Genomic DNA, 21,085 nt, shown 5'->3' on the forward strand with positions numbered 1-21,085 from the left:
TGACATGTCGAGGCACTGACCAAGCATCATAAGTGAAAGGCATCAAACTGGCATGTCTGCTTGCAAAAACACTGAAATATTTTAGGATGACTTTTATCTTGTATGACTTATTGATTGATCTTTTCGGTTCTGTTTAATTCTTTTGTGAATTTACAAATACTTCTATTAAGTAAAATAAATGTTCATAAATATGACACATAAAAAATAACCACCCCTTTTTTTTATAACGTATGTGCTGTTTAAAAATGAGCTGTAAATTACTTGTATAAACATATTTTGTAGGAGACAGGGTACATTTGTGTGCTTTTTTATTTACAAAATTATTCATATGAAAGTCAAAGGTCAAAATTGGTTTCTTGCCTGACTCATATTTAAATTCAAATTTAAATACAGTCAAAGTGAAATTGTCAACAGTCAATTGGGAGTCTTTCTCTGAAGCAGAAAATAACTTTAGTTCTCATACAAAAGCACTTTGGCATTCTGCACTACGAACCTTTATCAAGTTAATTATCCTGCAATAGGAAATACTGTATAAATTGCAACATTGTCCGCATTTTCTGAGAACCACCTCCTCCTCCCAGGTTACTTATCTTAATAGTTTGGAGCCATGAAATAAGCTCTGACTGGCCTCTGCCCACTCCCCACACCGCTGCAGTTTACTCCCAGATTTTATACTCAACCACTCACAGCAGGTTGACAGATTACCATTGGTTCAGAGCCCAAACGGACAGTGTCCAAGCCACGATAAACACAGCAGCCATTATTTCTGCTTCCAGTAATCTACCTACTCTCGAGCCAGATGACGTGAAGAAGATAACAGCACAGTGGCCGGGGCTGAGGGGAATGGAAGGTATTCAATTGCCCCCTTTTTTTTCTTGTGCGTGATAAAAAAAGCCTATATTGTAGCTTTGAAGTCGGTGTTATTTCTTCTTAACAATGTACGTCACTGAAAGCTGACATGATGGAAAAAGGAGGGAGGAAAAAAAAGAAGCCTAATGTCCTAATTAAGATTGTACAGATTTGATGATGGAGCAGGGAGAAGGCGATTGAAGCCATGTGTTCATTTTCTCCCCTCCATGTGCTCTCACTCTTCTTCCCCAACCATTCTGCTTCTCACGTCTCTGATGGGACTCATTACATATCAGGAACGGTTATTGGTGATTTGTTTGATCTGTAATAAATTCATACATCGCTGTATCTTGGCAAGCTCTCCAAAGGGATAACAAATACAGGTTACAAAACATAAATAACCAAAAAGACTCCCTTCCACTCCCCAAAACTTGTGATTGTTGTGTTAAAGCCCACTTGAGAGATAATGTGTTGGCAGGTTGCCGATTGCTAAGAGACCATCACGGGTTTAACCCCCACAGCAAGTCGTTGTCAGTATGCATGGGGCCTGTTTAGTTTGACACTGAAGCTCTCTTTTTCATTCTATGCATCTGGATCAGAGCCAGATGCCTGAAACCAAATTTAAATTAAGTGTTACTCCGAAGAGAGCCCCCTCAGCTGCAGTAAACCAAACCCAGAGACTCTCTGTACTCTCCAATTGTGTCTGTGTAACCCCTGCCAGAAGAAGCAGCTGTGAAAGTGTGTCCAAGCGTGTGTGTGTGTGTGTGTGTGTGTGTGTGTGTGTGTGTGTGTTAATTGTGAGGTTCTGGTGACTGGGGAGAGGCCCAGGTGTTTGTTTATACTCACACCACCATAAGTGGCCATAGCCGGGGCCTGCTGCTGGGCTGGGCTATGCTTTAAGACCAGGCGACAGGGCTTTGTGTACAGAAGCTGCTCAGTGTGCTTACATTTACAGAACTTATTCAAGTATCACACTGTCATTGTGCAAACAGACCCAAACAAGCCACTGACAGACAGATGCAGCCCACACTGTTCTTCAGAGGGCTCAAAACGTAAAACAAAACACTGTGCAGAACCTTTTCTTTTTACTCAGTGCACTAAACAATAAAAGTGAGCTGGTGGTTGGACATCCGGTAGTTACCACTTATAGACTTTACATTAATTAAGTATACCTAAAAATCTCTCTCTCTCTCTCTCTCTCTCTCTCTCTCTCTCTCTCTCTCTCTCTCTATATATATGTGTGTGTATATATATATATATATATATATATATATATATAAATGTATGCATTTACACATTCTTTCATTTGGCAACTTAAGTTAAAATATACTGACATACATGGAGCAGGTAAAATGCTTTTAATGTGAATTTTATGCTCATTCATCAATACTTAATTACATAAACCAAGTATCCACCCCAGTGTCTGACCCTACAGCTAAACCACTGTTCATCCTCCTCATACATAATCAACACCACTAACCAATCAAGCATGTAAAAAAAAGAGAAAAAGAAAAAAAAACAAAAAACAACAGCTAAACAGCAACAACAATGTCTCCATGAAAAGTGCCACACTTTTGAGACTGTTGTGAAAACATTGTAGTGAATACATTTTTCTCTTAAGTTGCAGAACCCCCTCTCTGTCCATGAACATTTTATGGTATATTGCCAGGAAGGAAATGATTTCTTGCTCAGTTCAGTTTAAGATTCCTTGTTGTGCGTTCGCTTTAATTTCATGCATGACATGTTCTTTGTTTAGTGTGCATTTACTTGTTTGCTTTATTTCATTTAAAGTGTAAAAAGACAACTTTTCAACTTTTGGTTGTGCAACACTTGAAGCACTTCCCCTGTGCCATAAACTGAACCTTCATTCCTGAGAGATTGTACCCGGTGGCAGACCCAATTGCAGTGAAGTGAAAGAAACTTTAGGGGAACCAAGTTAAACACTGATGGTATCATTATTCTACAGCCATGACATTGTGAAATTCAAATTAACTTCATAATAATAAGTTCACGGAAAAAAAAAAACATGTCTATTTCTGTTTTGTCATTTTTGTTTCTGCATGTCCACGTTCAATGCTGGATTTTGTAGAGGTTTTCTTGTATTTACTCTCTCTTGTTTTGTTGTGTAAATATTTTTACAAGCGTGTTATATATTGATTGTTTATGACAGAATAAAAACAATGTGATTGTTATGATGTTTCATGGATACATAATGTTTATTAAAGATTCCTCCCTGACTAAAGCCAGAATGTTGTAATGACATCTTTTTTTATTTACATATTTAATCTCTAGATAAAACTGTTTACTAACAGATGTCAACAAAAGCATAACTTTTTAAGTTAAAGTGTATCAGTGGAATGGGTTTGTATTCATAAGTCACAAAGAGCACTTTAATTATCGGTCAGCAAAGAATGTACTAAATGCACACACTGATCTGTGCAACATTTCCTTTTTCACATTTTTTTCACACAAGACTGAGAGATTCACCCTGACTGCAGGCTACCTGGAAGAATGCAAACATCTTATCTTATTTATTCAGTTACTGATTCGATGACAACATACACTGCATGGCCAAAAGTACATAGAAACTCTTACAGAGTGCTTGGTCAAACCCCTGAACATGACACATGTTATTGTTAATCAAGTCTAAACCACGAGCATTAATCTGCCACTAAGTTGGTCAAAACTCTTCTGGGAAAACTCTCCACAACATTTTGGAACCTGACTACTTGGGATTTTTTCTCAATCAGCCACAGGAGTATTAGCGATGTCGGGCGCTGTGTTGGGAGATAAGTCAGCATTCAAATTCATCCAAACAGTGCTGTTGGTTTAAGGTCAGGCTCTCTGTGTAGGGAAACCCAGAAAACAATTTCTTCATGGACCTTGTTTGTGCACAGGGTCACTGCAATGCTGAAACAGGAAATAGCTTTATCTAAACCGTTGCCACAAAGTTGGAAGCAAACTTTTGTCTAAAATATCACTGCATGTCATAAAATTAGTATTTCCCGCAGTTTGAATGAAGGGGCAAAACCATAAAAAAATGGGACCAAAAGTACGCAAAAATGAGAGGAGAAGGTGAATGTATACTTTTGTCCTTTTAGTGTAATTACAGTAGCAGTATTTTGTGTATTAAAACACACTGCAGTAGTACATGAAGCAGGTCAGATTTCTGCAGGAATCAATTCATGTTCTATACACATTATTTTGACAAAAGTGAACATTAATACATTGAGCGGTTACTGAAGTTACTTCATGTAATCCATCCTGATGGTTGCAGCTGCACACTAAAACATTTAAGACCCTCTACTGGATGTGCCAATAGCAGTGGTGAAATATAACCAAGTGCATTCACTCAAGTTAAGTGCTACAAATTCATGATACTTGTACTTTATTTGAGTATTCCCCTTTTATGCAACCTTGTACTTTTACTGCATCTCAGAGGTTTATCTGACAGTTTTAGTTACTTTCCAGACTACGTTTTATATTATCTTTTTGTTCAGTTTGTTTTGTTTGTGATAAATTTAAAGATAAAGTGCTCCTTTATGTGTGAGGAAAATTCTCCTACATCTTAAGCAAATAAACTGTTCAAAAACCCTCCTGGATCAACCGGGGAATGCTTTGTAACAGAGCTGAAAATAGGGCTCATAAAAAGGTGACTCTTCAGAGATACATGATTCTTATAGGACGGCAACGCTGCAAATGATGATTTTATAGAAGGTGATGCATTGCTAAAGATTAAACTACCAAACAGTAAATGAGAGAATTAAAATGAGCACTGTGGTACTCAAACATCTTACAGCAGTAAAATGCAACATACACATTAATGCAGCCCTAATATTTATCCAAAAACACCAGATGGAATAGAAAAACACAGATGGTGAGCATTTTGCTGCACAATGAGTATTTTTACCTTCATACTTTAAGTGCTTTTTGCTGATAATATTTGCATTATGGCTTTAAATGCAGGACTTTTACTTGTAGTAGAGAACTACACAGTGTGGTATTACTACCTTTACATAAGTAAAGCATCTGAATACTTCTTTCACCGCGTCCAATAAGGTAGAAAGCAATGGAAATATTACTGCACCTAATATTTGATTAGAACGCTACATGACTATAAGATAATGGCCATAAACTGAGCAAATACTGTAGGTGTGTCTATCTAGCATGAGCTGCAGGCATCGTCTGGCTGGCTTGTTGGCATGTTTCTCCAGACAGCTTGGCTTAAACAGTTACCTTGGAAGGCAGGAGCTGCATGTTTTTACGGGAACAGTTCAGTTTTACAATGCAACCATAATCAGTTAATAGCTTCATGAAACAAATCTCCACACAACAAAAAATACTTTGCAATGCACAACTAAACACGAGCTAGTTTCTTTCACTGGAAGAACTGTCTTAAGTCAGACATTATTTCAAGTGAGCTGTATGCATGAGTGCAAAAAGACTACATGCTATACCAACTACTGTATACTTTGTACAATAAGCCCGCACCCTTCTTCACTTAGTCACCAATCCTTATTTGACACATCTGCTGCCCTGTGATTGTCTTTGCTTCATATCTCCAAACTAAAAATAATACAGCAAATCATCTGGAAACATCACATTTCTTGCAAAACTATCCACCTAAAATTAATTTCTAAATTAATCAGCGGTGGGAAATAGGCCGTGCAGTTGCAAAGTCATGGCTCATTTTACAGGAGTGAGTTTTAAAGTTCAGCAACTGGTCCAGAAAGTAGGTGAGTGAGCAGATTTAAATCAGACACAAAGCCGGTTGTAAAAACTACTCTTTCTTCATGAAGTTAAAAGAAATTAACAGGTTGCACTTTTTACATTTTTTTAAATAAATCTCCACAGATTTCTTGATACTGGCCTTAAATACAGGGAGGGAGAAACAAGATACAGCTATTGTTCTGTACATCTGCACGGGCACTCTCAAACCTATGAAACCGAGCAAAACAAATGGATTCAGTAAAAACTCAATTGTTTGACTCCCTGCAGCCTGTTTTGAGTCACACATCAGACAAAGCATTCTGAAGTTCTTCTACACAAAAATAAATAAGCTTTATCTTTAGTTAAAAGATCAGACAAAAAATGATTTTTTTAAACAAACTTATCTTTCAACAACACCACTGACATACGCACATAAACTTCCTCTATGTACTAGCTGTCCCCCTATTTGACACAAGACAAGCATCTGTGATACTGCCTGGCAGCACAGAGACACTGAGAAGTGTCTGTGTTTGCAGACAAATGCTGCTCTTCACTGGAAGACTTTCATGCCTGTGACACAAACCCGACAGGGGAGAAACTACATAAGGTAGATGAAACATGAAGGCTCTTTCTAGTTGAGACATGGTTAATTTTTTAAGGATAGAGAGCACGTGCTGTCTCATAAAGCACGTGCATCCACATTATGAAACTCATATTCTACACCTGAACATGCACAGCTGAAGATGCTCAAGCTGAATCTCCATTTTCTCCTTCTTTGAAATGCATAAAAACATGAGCTGCTCTTAGATAATCCAAACATACCGTCACACTAATCACAAAGTAATTGTAAGGAATGCAGTCTCTGCACTGATCACAGTAAATTGTGCTGTTATATTTCATTTAGTAATCATAACTACTCTGACAAATTAAGACCCTGTGTTTATTCTAGATTTACATCACCAATGTAATTTATTAGCAAAACAGAAGGCAGCAGAAACAAAGTTATTTGTTATTTTTTTTAACAATATGGGACTGTTGTGTCTTGACATTCTGATTCGCTGCTTGTTAATTAGTTCTGTCTGAATACAGTGAAACAACCAGGTCAGATTTTCTGAACAGCTTTTGCAAAACAAAATGCATCCAGGCATAAACCCCACCACATGAATACATGCTTTCATGCTTTCACACAAACCTGAAACCTTTTCTGTCGCACAACATTACCAAGAACTACAGAGAAATAAGCAAAAATTAAAAAAAGATGATATCGCAAGCATGTCGATCTACTTCTGAGAGTCTCATGCTATCTTCAGCACCACTGTGCTGAGAGTTGATGTGTGTCTCAGTTATTCAGGTTAATGCATTTGCCTGTGGGGCATATTTCCATTCTGGCTCCCTTTGCACACACATCCTCTTCCGAACTGCTGTGCCATTACTGTTCACTCACGCTGTCTTTGGGTATAACTAAAGCCAAATAGCTGGGAATAAACCTCTAAACCTTCAGAGTGATGTGTCATACCATTGTAGGAGTCCTCTGTAAAGCAGTCATACCACAGCTTTCATATCTATAGTACAATGTTGCACAGTAAGGCCTAATTAGAATATTGAAATACAAAAGTCTAGGGCTTTGCTTAAATGTGCAGTGTGTAGGATTTTGGGTGATATATTGGCAGAAATTGAATCTAATATTTTTAGTATATTTTGTCATTGCATTTTCATTACATTAGAATAAGCTGTTTATATCTACAAAGGGAGGTGGTCCATGTTCACAGAGTCCACCATGTTGCACTGCCATGTTCTACAGTAGCCCTGAACGGACAAACCAAACACTGGCTAGTAGAAACCTCCTGCACGTCTTATTATTAGTTATCAGAGGAAATAGATGAGAACACAATTGTGTGTGTTTTACGCAAGACACTCATCTCCAACATGCAGGCCAACAGTGGAGGAGAAACTCTGATTTGCAATAAAAAACTGTTATATCCACGACTTTCACATGGTCTGTTTGTTTGGGAAAGAAAGAGACCTCTGCAGGTAATTTGGCTCCTGGTGAAAACCCCCTGAACAATAACCACGGATGGAATTCAAGGACTCATTTATGCTTAACGTTAGATATGGGGACAGAGACAGAAATAACCTTCTTTCTGTTGTCTGTGTTCATTTTGTCCATATTTGTGCCCTTTTTCTCAAAGCATATGGATACGGAGCAGAAGCCTACTACTGGAGGTCCTGGCGGGCAGTGTAGTGTAGTTCAAGTGAGATATGACTGTAGAAGACAAAGACGGAATTTAAATAATGGTGGAACGGAACTAATTGGTGTATAGTAAAATATTGTGGAAATTAATGAAAATAATTCTCCACCCACATGTAGGGATGTATATTATAGCTGCACTTTCGCCGCCTACAACGCTGCTTTTGTTTAAAGGTACATTATTTAGACCTCCTCCTCTGTCTCCTCATTTGTTGTTGTCAGAAACTATTGACTCTACCCACTCACGCCACTCACGTCTCTATGCTATCGTGAAGGAAGCATGGAATGTATGTGTGTATGAGAGCAGTGACATTTACATGTCATTTATATGTTTGAAACAGACATATCTATTTCCGTGCGTAAAGGGAGCAAAAATTAGTCTTAACTGGGAGAAGTTTCAGCTGGTTGCAAAGTGCAATCCTCACCACAAGATGCCAATAGATCTCCCTAAATCTTACACACTGAACCTTTAATATAACTCCTTCTGGGGAAGGAAAATAAAAATACAGCATGCAAAAAAAAAAGAAGAAAGAAGCAAAAATGGCTCTGCATTTGCAATAAACTGGAACACAAGTATGAGTAAGTTTCTCAAGATATCAGAGGTGCTGTGCTGAGAGAGAAGAATGAGACATCACACGTTAGGCTCTAGCTCAATTACCTGCAGGTGAGTGCTTCATGGTAGGGTTTGATGCTGGCGCTGCGGTCCCTTCGGACAGGACCGGGCTCGATGGTGGGCAGGCCTGTGGCGGAGGTGGTGGTGGTCCACGTGGAAGAGATCCTCCTCAGAAGACCGGGGTGGAGACTCCGCCTCAGACGCTGCACACACACAGGAAAATACACATGCATACACACAGTTAACACAACCGGAGAACCCTTTATTATAAATTAATGAAAACAGTTATTTTTAAACTGTGGTAGGAAGAGCAGGAATAAAAAAAACATGGCCTTAATTGTGTTGGCTTTGAAAGTACTCCCATCTATGAGATAGTTAATGCTTACTCGCTTTGTCTGCAGTCACACTGATCATCTTGATGAGACAGTTGTTCCTGAATCTGCCTAAGATGAAATAAATGATGCAGGCAATATAACCACGAAAGTGCCTCATGATTTGAGGCACTTTCATTTCTTTCCTTCATTGCATCCAAAGAGAATCAACACAGTCATATTGGCAGGCAGCCTGCCAATGATGCCCCTCATGGTTCATTATTGGATACAACGTCAGTATTGCGTTGCACAGATACATTTCATCACAGGCATTGTGCCTCTCTGCTTCTCATTCTGTCTGTGAGGCTCTTTTGTCTCGGTCTCAGTCTCTTTCTTTATCTGTCTCTTTCTTTGCTCTTTCTCTGGGATTCCCAGTGGCCTGTGCCCTTGTGATGCCTCCATCTGTTCGGTGCCATGCAGCAGCTTGGCACAGCAGTGCCAAACATGGCAGCCTCTCCTCCTCTCAGTCTTCCGCAGGGTGACCTAGTAAAGATTGCCTAAGAATCCTGAATGAGCCCATTCACAGCAAGGCGTCATATACTAGGTGCCCATATACACACACACTCATACACAATGCTGGTTTAGGTCACTTAAAGTGGATGTTTTAGTTACTTCCTTTCACTGGAGGTTTTAACATAACCTTGATCTGAGCCCAATAACTGTTCAGATTTTAGCAAATGCTTTATTCAGCTGCAGATTAACTAATGTAAGAACACAATTGCGCGCTTAAAGGTCCAGTGTCTAGGATTTAGGGGGATATATTGGCAGAAAAGGAATTTATTATGATAAGCATGTTTTCTTGTGTGTATAATCAAATGAGAATAACAATCATTGTGTTTTTGTTACCTTAGAATGAACCGCGAGCACTGCCATATTTCTACATATTTCTTAGACCATAATGTACAAACCAACACTGATTCTAGATAGGGCCATTTGCATTTTTGCATCAGCGATTGCAGTTACTAGCCCTCCATGACAAGCAGCATCAGAAAAACACAGATCTTTGGAAACTGCTTTATTCTGATTTTATTTTACTGGATTTGATCACCTGATCCATTCGTTTTGGAGGGGAAGAGATCTCTGCGGATAATTTCCACTGGTTGAAATCTGCAATCCTGACTGCTAGATGCTACTAAATTCAACTAAACCTTACACATGCTTGTGACGCTTTGAAGAAAAAAAAAAATCCACAAACCTACAAATGAGCCATGAACAGTCAGCACACTACATGCACACACACAGACAAGCACTGACACATTTACTGTATGCACACAAAATTGCTTGCATGCAGATTAACAAAGAAGTCTCCACACAACAACCCGTGCATGATGGTGTTATGATTAGAAATGGATAATGAATGTGTTTTGTAAAGCGTATACTAAAACTGCATCAAAATCTGCATCAAACTCTCAATTCTGAAAGTGAAATAATGGTGCTATGGTATGAATTTGCAGTGCCACAGTTCCACTCTAATCAAAGCCCTAAAGACACACACCAAAAGCTGAAAAACACACACACACACACACACACACACACACACACACACACACACACACACACACACACACACACACACACACACATCACCATCGGCAACAGCATGGCAAAAACCAGGCCATCCTCATAAAAAGAAAAAAAAAGAAAAGAAAAACCACAGCTGATCCCTGCTGCTGTCAGTGTTGATTTATTCTATAAGGGAATTCTAGAACTGCATCTCTATGACCATTTAAGTGAGAAAAGTAAGATCAATATAACAAATATTTCATAATTAGCTGTTTGTTTTGCTGTTCATGTTTTTTGATGTTTGTACAGTCTGTGCAGCAAATGCATTAGCTTGTTTTTTTATTTTTTGCAGGAGCAGCACAGAAAACATGCCCTGTTCTGGACAGAAAATGGGTTTTTGGAAAAGTGCTTGAAAGGCATCAGTATGCACCACGATGGACATCAAACTCTTAGCCAGAAGGCAGAAAAGCAAGCGCAGGGCTTTCCACTCCTGCACTAACCACCTTCACTCCTCCTTCTATTCTCCTCCCGGGCAGTTAGAGCCGAGCACGTCGTCTCCGGGGAGCAGAGTCTTAATGAATGCAGCCTCACTGGCCTCTCCACAGGCGCAGTTTGTCTTAGCTACTTTTACAAAGTTCGACCATGTAATAAAACACCTGTCAGCCGAGCGATGGCTTGATGGCATGGCAGCCATCGACCACACGCCAGCTTCCCAGACAGCCAGGAGAGGTATCTTCCTCAGATAAATAACTGGATCCAAAATTATGTGGGGGGGGGGTTAGTTTTGTTGACACATACTCGTCCCTCTTTGTAACCTTTTGAGAGATGCGTTCACCTTCATGTTGGCCTCACCTATTCTAACACATACACACATACACTGTCTGGCTCTGCACATCTGTCATGTTGACACAGCTGTGGCTATGGAAGGGAGAACAGAGCTCGGAGCAGTAGACGCGCTCTATTTTTCTTCACTCAACTCTATGAAAATACTCTCCTTCATTTGATGCTAAAAGCTCTGAGAGCAGGAAGCTCTCATTAGCTGAAACATGGGCTAAAAGATTAACATGTGTGTGGAGCGCTGTGTGGTGTATAAATCATTTGGCCTCAATAAAAGCGGATTGCATTTCCATGTAAGGATTATTTTAGCTGCTTCTAAAAAAATGTTTTATGACTACTTTTGATTAACAATTCAGACTTTTGATATTTGGGTGAAATATCCTCACTTTCATCTGGAATTCCTAACGCTGCTTATCTTACCAGCAAACTGTAAATCATTGGTCTTCTTATAATGTCTTTACCCTGTGGATGGACGTCTTCTCTCCTTTTTCAGGTCCCTCCTCTGAGTCGGAGAGGGTGTAGGCATCACTGGGGTTAAGCAGGGGAGCAGGGCGTGGCCGGTGCAGCGGCTGGAAGGTGAGCTGGGTGGTTAGCAGGTTGCTGACTGCCCGCAGTGAGGTGCAGGTGTTGGGGGGTAGAGAGGGGTCAGCCAGCAGGTCTGTGATTAGTCCATGGGCTTCTCCCATCACTGCTATGTCCACCATGACAGTTGTGCCTGATGACTGTGGGGTGACAGGGAGACAGAAAAGGAGACATAAATATCATTACTTCTGTGGCTAATGTGTGTTCATGCTAATTAATGGCTGGGTCTGATGGCGGCTGTGTGCGGCATCATGGTGGCAGGCGTGAAGAGCAGGTGTGTGAGCTATGTCAGCTGCTCCCGTGTGAGGACATAATGTGGTTAACGGTGACATTGGCATCACTTGTGCTGTTTATCCTACAGAACTGCAAATCTAACTCTGCTAAAGTGATACAGCAGATTATGTTTTTGCATTAACACAAACAGTTTTAACTTTCTCGGTGGTGGAAACAAACAAAGTGTACTTACTAAAACACAAATGTTAAATTCAAATCTGAGTTATTTGTTTTTAATGCTGCACTTATAAATATTTTTATCATAATAATGGGTCAAATTATGTGAAGTAAATGTGTTACCCCCATAGAATTCTCTTGCACAATAACCTGTGAGATATGTGGTGCTGGAATGAGTCCTAAAGCCAAGAATGAGCAACTCAGCAGCTCAAAATCTTGCTTTTGCTGACCTTCAGTCGTTTAGCTTTTCACCTTGTGTCAGTGATGTACAGTGGAGGTGGACTCCAGGGTAACCCCTTTTCAGCAATTTCTCTTCCCAATTTGTCACATATTGCTGCTTAACAGTTGCTAGATGTCGTCAAAGGCGCATCAGAGCACACTTTTGGCCAAACACGACAACACCCACTAGTGATGCTGACTGTGGTTTAGTGTAGATCACAACAAAAAAATCAAATAGTATATAATAATATATGATAACACTGATGAAGGACATTGTGCCTGAACAATGGGTACTCTTACTTTTAATAGCCGTATATTTACATTTTGCTGATATTTCTCACTTTTCATCACATAGAATTTTGAGAGCAGGATTTATAATGGAGCAATATTTCACTGTATTTCTACTTTTACTTAAGTAAAGGATCACAATTCATCTATTACCACCAGTCCCTCTTTCACAGCAACATTTACGGCTGATACAAGAAACACTGATTTAAAAAAGACCACTGTCTGCATTTAAAAATGCGGGAGGCCAACTGAACAGCAGCAGAAATGAAAATTTGTCAGGAGCTTTGCCCCATATTCATAAAGAATGTATTATTTGAGGACAATGAGAGCGCACACAGCCATAACCACAACATGTTCTCAGGAAAAACCAATATGGTGCAAAATAAAACAAATGATACCAATAAACAGTTCCCAAACACAACAATATGAAAGCAAGAAAACAATAGACGATTGACTTTGGACCACTATGATAGGAGACATATTCAATAACAGCGTCGGACTGAGATCCTGCCAAGCTTTGTAAACTGTATTATAATTGTGGCATCACATCAAGCTTTGCACAAGCAGGCGCACACAAACGTGCACACCAACATCCACTCACACATCAAAGGCTTTATTCTGTACCTTATATGGCTCCTTTTAGCTCTGACGAAGCTTAAACGTGAGGAGGAACAGGGAGTGGTACTTCACAGTTGTAGGAGTTAACATACTTGCAGCCTTTTAGACGTCTGAACAACGTTTGGTCGAAACATGTTCGACACAGCTGTGCAGGACTTAATGAATGGCCTCATTAGCAATGCCTCAACTAGAATCTGACCTTTGACTTCCTCGCTCCTGACCCTTCAGACAGCCAACAGCCCTCGTCTGTTTCGGACCGTCTGCCCCACAGCTTTGAAGGCACCGGTGTAGTGTGTGCCTGCCTTGTTTTTGCAGGGTAAAGTGAAAAGTTCACAACCCACTTTTAATTGCTGTGCCTAGAGCAGTTGGACAACCGCAACTAAACACAGGTCAGTCTTGGCTGCCAGCAAATTTATCGAATAAACTCACGAGTTCCCTTTTTTCCCCAAAGACTGTTATCAGATTTTTCTCCTCCAATGTCCATTTCACTTTGACACCAGCTGCCAGGCACCCAAAATTACTCTGTTTACACTGGCTAAGTAGCAAGAAGCTGACCTGAACAACACAAGTGTGAACACCTTTCATTTGTCTCTACTTGTGGGAACAGTGAAAGTTTCGTGTTTTATTTTCCTAAGTGATATCAGATAAGTCACTGTATTTATGCAGTTTTCCCTGGTCTGCTAAAGGACAAAAGCTGTGTGTTCAGCAGGCGTGAGGGGTATTCCTCCACACGTGGTGATCCACACGTGATGATGACACACATTTATTGATAAATCTGACACATGACCGGCACTGGGACCAAGCTAATCTCTTTTAAAGACAAGGATTCATCCTGTGGGACGGCTTACGGAACGTTTTCTGGACAGGCGACTATTGTGCTCCCCTCATTTCTCCTCTCCTCCACATCTTCTCTACCTCTCCTCTCTCCTCTTTCCTATACTCTGCTCTAATGCATGCTGGGACCATAAGATGTAAACACCTGTCTCTCAGCTCATTTACAGGCTGATTTAGGAGTTTGCTAAAGAGGGGGGGCTGAGAAGAATATGCTGCTAAAAAACATGTGGCTGGTCTCAGCATCTCAAAACACACATGCGTGCACACACAAACATCTTCTACAAACTTAACCCCTAGTTCTCACACCACAGCCAACACAAAAGTGAAAACATACGCTACAAAGACTGACACACAAACATACAGTGACGTTGGAGACAAACATTTGCACCCAGTTAGAGACATTTTTCACTGCTGGGGAGATGGCCCTGTCATAAAACTGGGCTGTCTATGCAGTAGAAAGATGCAAATACTTTTTAAATTAGTGCTTAAAGACAAGAGAAAAGGAGAAAAAGGGAAGTGAAATGCACTTTTTCTCAAGAGGTAGAAAACCTACAACTACCAGAATGCACTGTACTGCACTAGACCAATGAATGCTCCCACAGGTGGGTGACAAAATGTGATCTTCAACACAGCCCCTGGGAACAGCACCTGGCTTTGAAGTCAATTACACATAGTGGTCAAATGTGTAATTACAATGACCTGGGCTGTCACGTGATGCAATGTGGCCTAAAAACACTTTTCCCACTACGCTTACATTGTGAAAAAGAAGTCTGTGTATTTTTTTGAGCATCACAAGCCACCACAAAATCACTAGTTTCACTATCAGGATATGATCCATTCAGTCCAATAACATTTCGGAAGTCAGGAATCAAATCATTTGTATCCCCATTCAAGTTAGTGGAGCGCCTAACTGGAGGTTGGCCTCTTGGCCGCCGTAAGTCTGCAGTGTTCTTGCTCTACACGATGCCATAGAGCCATCCGGGTTAATTTATACTGCAGAAAGTGAGCTTTCGTTGCTTCATGCACCACCGAGCAACTTTCACAGGAATTAACAATGCTGTATCTCCTTCTCTTTATACATACAGGGTTTTAACGCAGGAAACAATATGGTGGCCACCAGATAATAAACAATCTCAAATTACAGTTTGGTGAGCTAAAACATGTCTCTAAAACATTTTAGGAGAGAAATAGGCAACACGATAAAAGAATCTTAGATCACATTTGATCAGCACTGCTTAGTTTTACTGTTTGGTCTGAGTTTTCATCTGGGTTTTAGGAGCGGGGCTTCAATTTACACATACTACCACTATTGTTAGCTGGTTGAAAATCATAAAAGAATCTCCTCAAACACACTCTGCAAGGAAGACGAGCTTTGCGTTACTAAGCTTGACTATCTGAAAAATTGGACCTGAGTGGCCATATAACAGGAGGGAATGATGAATGTGTTGGGTTCGATTTTGCACTGGGAGCAAGCCACTTAACGCCCAAAACCTGACATGAAAAATAAAGTGTGGCGAAGCGCTCCAGGTGCACGAGTAACATTAGAGATTTGGGGACACAGTGGGGATCTTGGTTCCACTGAATTTGTACTATTCTTATTGGCCTGAAAAAATGGCATTGCCTGTCTGCTACAAAGAACAAGCCAACATCTTACTGTGAAATGAAGAATGTGCTGCTAAACTATATCTGCCTTGAAAGATCCTTTCCACAGAGTGTTTGTGAGACGCAGAGTTAGGGTTTTGAGCTATTAAACAAAGCAGAGTGCATGGAACGATGAAGAATGTAAAGTCCTGACCATCCCTGGTGCAAGTATTTATGTATCCCTTAAAAGTTTGGCTTGAAAATAGGTCCTGATGTTCCTAATCTTCCAGCAATCTGCAACCTAAGACTTAAGAATCATCAATGGACATCCTGTAAAAGATCAAATTGTGAGTAAGTTACATAATATGATAAGGTTATATAAGCATTTCCTGTCAGGTTAGATGATCAGTTTCATTCCTCAGCCACAGCCACCTCTGTAGCAGCAGGCTTCACTTGCTGGGAGAATTGCTCTCGTACAAGCCCCACACAGTGACCCCTGTCTGGGAAAAAAGCACAGAAAAAAGCTTTTGGACAGATGTTATGATGGAGCTTTTCAAAATTCTTAATATTTTTCTGAAAGCTCCACAGTGGATGTTCTTTTCTTGGACACATCTGCAGTGTTTGTAGGTTCCATTTAATGCTGTCGTCAAAATCAATGCATTTTAACATTCCAGTGAGGCTGTGTATGTGTTTAATGACTTATTTTTCTAAGTGGTTCCCAAAGAATACTGCCTTTTTTTTGACTGCTGCCTTAAACCACATTCATAGTAACTCACATTCACATCTGGGAACTGTCAACAACTGTCTGCCACTGGCTCACACTCCTCTCTGTAGAGATTTTTCTGAGAAATACACCCTTCAGAGTTTGTCAGGGATCACGCATCTTGCAGAGCTGTGTGGAGGAGATATGGGAGTAACTAAATTATAGAGAAAAAAAAAGGTTGCCTCTTTGATCATCGACACAACAGCTTCGTTGTATTGAAAGGGAATCATTATCCCTCTATTTCAAAGTGAGAAGGATCAATTTTTCCTTTTAAAGGCAACATACACACTCAGTAGATGGCCATGAAAACAGCTGGCAGCAGCAGGCAGCGTGATGAACTGACAACCCATCATCTGGACAGATTAATACAGCAGCAGATTGGATGAGCTACTTACCAGCAATTTACACTGGCTTCTGGTGTTCGATTTTTGATGACTGTGAGATTTTACTTAATTTTTGCCTTTTTGACAGTGAAAACAACTATGATCTACGGCCCTGGCCAAGCAACACGAAGATGGCGTTAAACATGTAGTTTGACATTATGGTAATTACACTCATTGGCTTTCTTGCCAAGAGATAAGGGGATTGATAACACTTTTTTGTCTCTAGGGTAGACATGAAACTACCACTGGCCAGTGATGTGGACTCGAGTCACATGACATGGACTCAAGACATGACTTGAATAAATCAAAAAAGACTTGCTACTTGACTTGAACTCTAACATCAATGACTCGTGACTGTGACCATGATCATGACCTCACTTGGACTTATTTTAAAAGTGAACCATGAAGAACTAACATTACGTCACTACGGAAAAAAAAGAAAAAACAACAAATTGTAGCAAATGAAAATTACAGACAGATGCTACAACTTCCAACAAACTTGTTTTCATGAATAGCTTAAGTCCAAATCTTAAAAAGCATTCATGATTTTTCTAAATTAAAAATATTACTCTGTTGTTAAAATGGCATTACATTTGTTAAAGAGAACATTATAATTTCTTTAGGACCTAAAACACAAAAGTTTAGGAACTGGGGCTTGACTTGGGACTTGAAGACCTTAATTTTGCAAAATAATGACATGGTTCCACTTCTGCCACCAGCAGCTGGTAGTTTTGCATAAAAAAACAGTGGGTGGCCTGCCTCTGTCCAATAGCAACAAAAACTGCCTGCCAGCACTTTTAAATCTTGTTAATTAAAAAGTTATATCTTGTTTGTTCACTCTGCACTTTTAGACAGCTAGCCACCAGCTAGCTAGAGCTTGCTGTGGAATAACTGGCTGACCCTCGTACTGGATGAGAATATTACATTTTAGGTGCAGCGCCTCATGTTCTATTCTACTTAACTTAGGCCTCTTGTCCTCTCTCGTGGACACTTTTATGTTTTTGTGTGACCATGTTCAGACATTGAAATTTAAACTGTTTTAAACTTGAGCAGTGACCCGGAACTCAAGAAATGACAAAACACTGAACCAATGTTGCACTGTTTTTGATTTTGATTTTGCATGGCAATGTCAAGGCATTGAAATAAACAAGGAAAAGCAGATAAAAATTTCAATGTTCTAACATTTAGATACATTTCTCAAAGTCACCTTGACAGTTGGGTTATTTAGAGAAACATTTATTCGATTTATTCGATTTTTAATACTTACGAGGCCATTTTTGTTCCATTGTGGATTAACTGTGGTGACCTTTTGCTATCCAAGAAGTAATATTTTTGCAACATGCGGATTCTTTCCTGCTTACAGGCGTTTGGTATTTTCGTGGCTGGCCAATCCTTTGCATTTAACTGGCAGGAGGCACACTGATTTGAAAATGCAGGAGAGTTCCTATTTCGACTGATGCCAGCCCCTGACATACCCACTGATCCTCTTAATCCGTGCCCTGTGCCAGCACCTCTGGTCACAAAATTACCACAAATCTGTGTGATATTCTGTCACAAGCCCCCAGCCTCTGTTGATGTGCTACATTTGGTGAAACTGACTACGAGCATCAATAAACAGGTTTTATGACTCCCCAACAAGCAGAGCCATATACTAAACCATGCATGAACATTCTGTTATGACATTTTACTATGAATAACAACAGTGTACATGATCAATGGCCTTAATTGCCTGTGTGAACGCAGTTTGGAACAGTATGTCAATAGACATGCCATAGATTAACACCCGCGCAGCAGTTCATGTAAACCAAAGCAAGGGCCAGTCAAAACAAACCAGCAATCACTCCTGAGCAGTGAAAAGTTGTTTGTCCACACAGCGTCTCTGCACTTCAGATCCTTCTCTGCTGTGAGTGTAGCTTAAGTTGCAGTAATGTGCCACAAACATTGAACAAATAATATTTGCAAATATCTTTTGGTGCTGATTAGACTTGATCCTGTACCAAATCGATGAAGTGAGTATCACTGACTAGAAACATTTGGTTTAAAAGCACAGTGTGTAGGACTTAGAGGCAGGTTGCAGAATGCAACCAGCTGAAACTCTCATGTGCCAAGTGTGAACTCCTGCTTAGGATTCCCTCAGTGTTCAGGAGATTTTTAGCAGGAGCTGAATTATCCCCAGAGGTCTCTTCCTCTCAAAAACAAACTAACCCTATGATTAAAAAAGGTGAAAACACTTAATAAAGCAGTGTCATGCTGCACATCAGTGTTTCTCTGTTGCTGTTCAGCTCACTGCATTTGTCTGTGATATCTTTTCATGTGGTTATCCTTTTTCTCTCATAACTTAAGATCCAGACATTCAGAAGGTTTTTATCAAGAGCCGAATTATCTACGTAAGTCTCTCCCTCGCCAAAACAAATGAGCTTGGTGATTTAAACCGTTAAAAATACAGAATAAAGCCATTTCATGTTAAAAATCAGTATTTTTCCAGAGCTGCTCCACTCATCGCTAAGGGGGTGGGAACTCCAGCGGCAAACGTGAAAACGTGAATAGCTCTCTCTAGAGCCAGTGTTTGCTTTGTCTGTCCTGGGCTTCTGTGGAAACCTGGTGGTGCAACATGGTAAACTCCGTGGATGAGGACCTGCTCCTTGTGTTGATATTAATGGCTCATTCTATGGCCAGGACAAATGACCATTATTTTCAAGTGACTACACACTGAAGAAAACATTATATGATATTCCATTTCTGCCAATAAACCCCTCTAAATCCTACACAATGGACCTTTAAAAGCTTATTCAAAGTTTCAAGCCACACCCATTCATGATTATGATTAAACAATGCATAAAGAATAATGCAAAATTCTGGTGTGCACATGTGCATCTGCAAAATTTAACCACTTAGCCTTATTTCAAACCATAAACTTCAAATATATGTATACACAAAAACTTTTTTCCACAAATTTCTCATGGCAAACATCGTGTTTTACAAACACGATTGACCGTTGCAACAACAGAGAGAAAGTGAAATATGCTTGTTGGTGTTCCTGCTGTGTCCACATGTCTTTGCCAATAAATCTGTAGAAGACAGATTGAGTGCATTTGTTGTTACAAATAAAACACTGATCCTTCTGTCTAATGATGATTATAAATGGGATACACAGACAGAAAGGTCACATTTTTGCAATTTTTGAGGCGGTCCATTTTATGCACTTTTAACCCCTCGCCTTCTTCATCTAAACATACAGTCCTTTTAGCCTCTAGTAAAACACCAGTGATATGTGGTCTTGTTAAAATTGTGCAATGGTGAGAATATAATGTATCCCACAGGAGAGCTAGAGACTGGACAAATGCCTCGGGGGCCTGCTGGAGAATGAAAGGTATTTGATACTCTTAGTAAACACATTTCAATAATGTAAGCAACTTTGGCTCTTTATAAAACGCACATACACGACACACTGCGGTGCTTATTTTGCAATTAACCCTCCGCACAAATCCTAACACTCTAAGAAACACAGGAATGTGCAGAGCAAGAAGCCGGGGAATATATTAAAAAGAAATACTTAAGTGTGTCCATGATTCTTCCTAGGTTGATTTCATTTATGCAGAACTTTCTGCATGTTTGAAAAATCATTACCGTGCAGTTCTCTATTTCAGTGGCAGTGCAGTTAGCGTAATGGCCCTGATTACATCTGTCGAGATGGATTAGCTGAAGAGGAGCCCAGGAGATGGTGATGGTCTCTACTTAAAATAACAGAGCAGTGATACAGTGTGAATCACAGCAGAACGGTAACACAAAACTCCACAGAGACACCGCTCGCTCGCTGCCTCAGCTCCTGAAGCCAAAACTACACCCAGCAGCACTGCACTTCCCACTTCCCAACTAACCCGCAACCCCCGACTCCCCTCACAACCCCTCTGCAGCTCAGACCGGAGCTGTGCTGAGCCAGGTCCTCGGCTGCAGCCAGGATACAATTACACGCTATTACATATTTTATTAAAAAGGGGTGTGCTGGGGGATGTGGGGGGAGATCAAAACAAAACAAGAAAGAATAACTGCCTCATTAAAGATTTACTGGGAAAGGTCAAGCCAATTGACCCCTAAGACATGCAGCCATCTCATCTCAAAGGAGAAGCTTGTTTTTCCTTCCACATATTTCAGGGTGTTTGATTCCAACAAAGGAGCCAACTAAGATTAAAAAAAAAAAACAGAAAGAGACAGACACACACACAGACCAGGCGAAAA

At 40.1% G+C, this 21,085-nt stretch overlaps 1 protein-coding gene across 2 annotated transcripts in view; it reads right to left on the minus strand.

The window, feature by feature from the left end:
• Positions 1-21,085, minus strand: part of LOC121949974 (cGMP-inhibited 3',5'-cyclic phosphodiesterase 3A-like) — a 98,805-nt gene that overhangs the window by 24,089 nt on the left and 53,631 nt on the right. For both annotated transcript variants that reach the window (XM_042495857.2, XM_042495856.2), the window contains exons 3-4: positions 11,593-11,853; positions 8,466-8,623 (exon numbers count right to left, since the gene is read on the minus strand). In XM_042495857.2, coding sequence (XP_042351791.2) covers positions 8,466-8,623; positions 11,593-11,853 — 419 coding nt within the window. The remainder of the gene's footprint in view (positions 1-8,465; positions 8,624-11,592; positions 11,854-21,085) is intronic.

Source organism: Plectropomus leopardus, chromosome 7, assembly GCF_026936395.1.
Source record: "Plectropomus leopardus strain MGB_pleo_1.0 chromosome 7, ASM2693639v1, whole genome shotgun sequence".
Classification (NCBI taxonomy): domain Eukaryota; kingdom Metazoa; phylum Chordata; class Actinopteri; order Perciformes; family Serranidae; genus Plectropomus; species Plectropomus leopardus.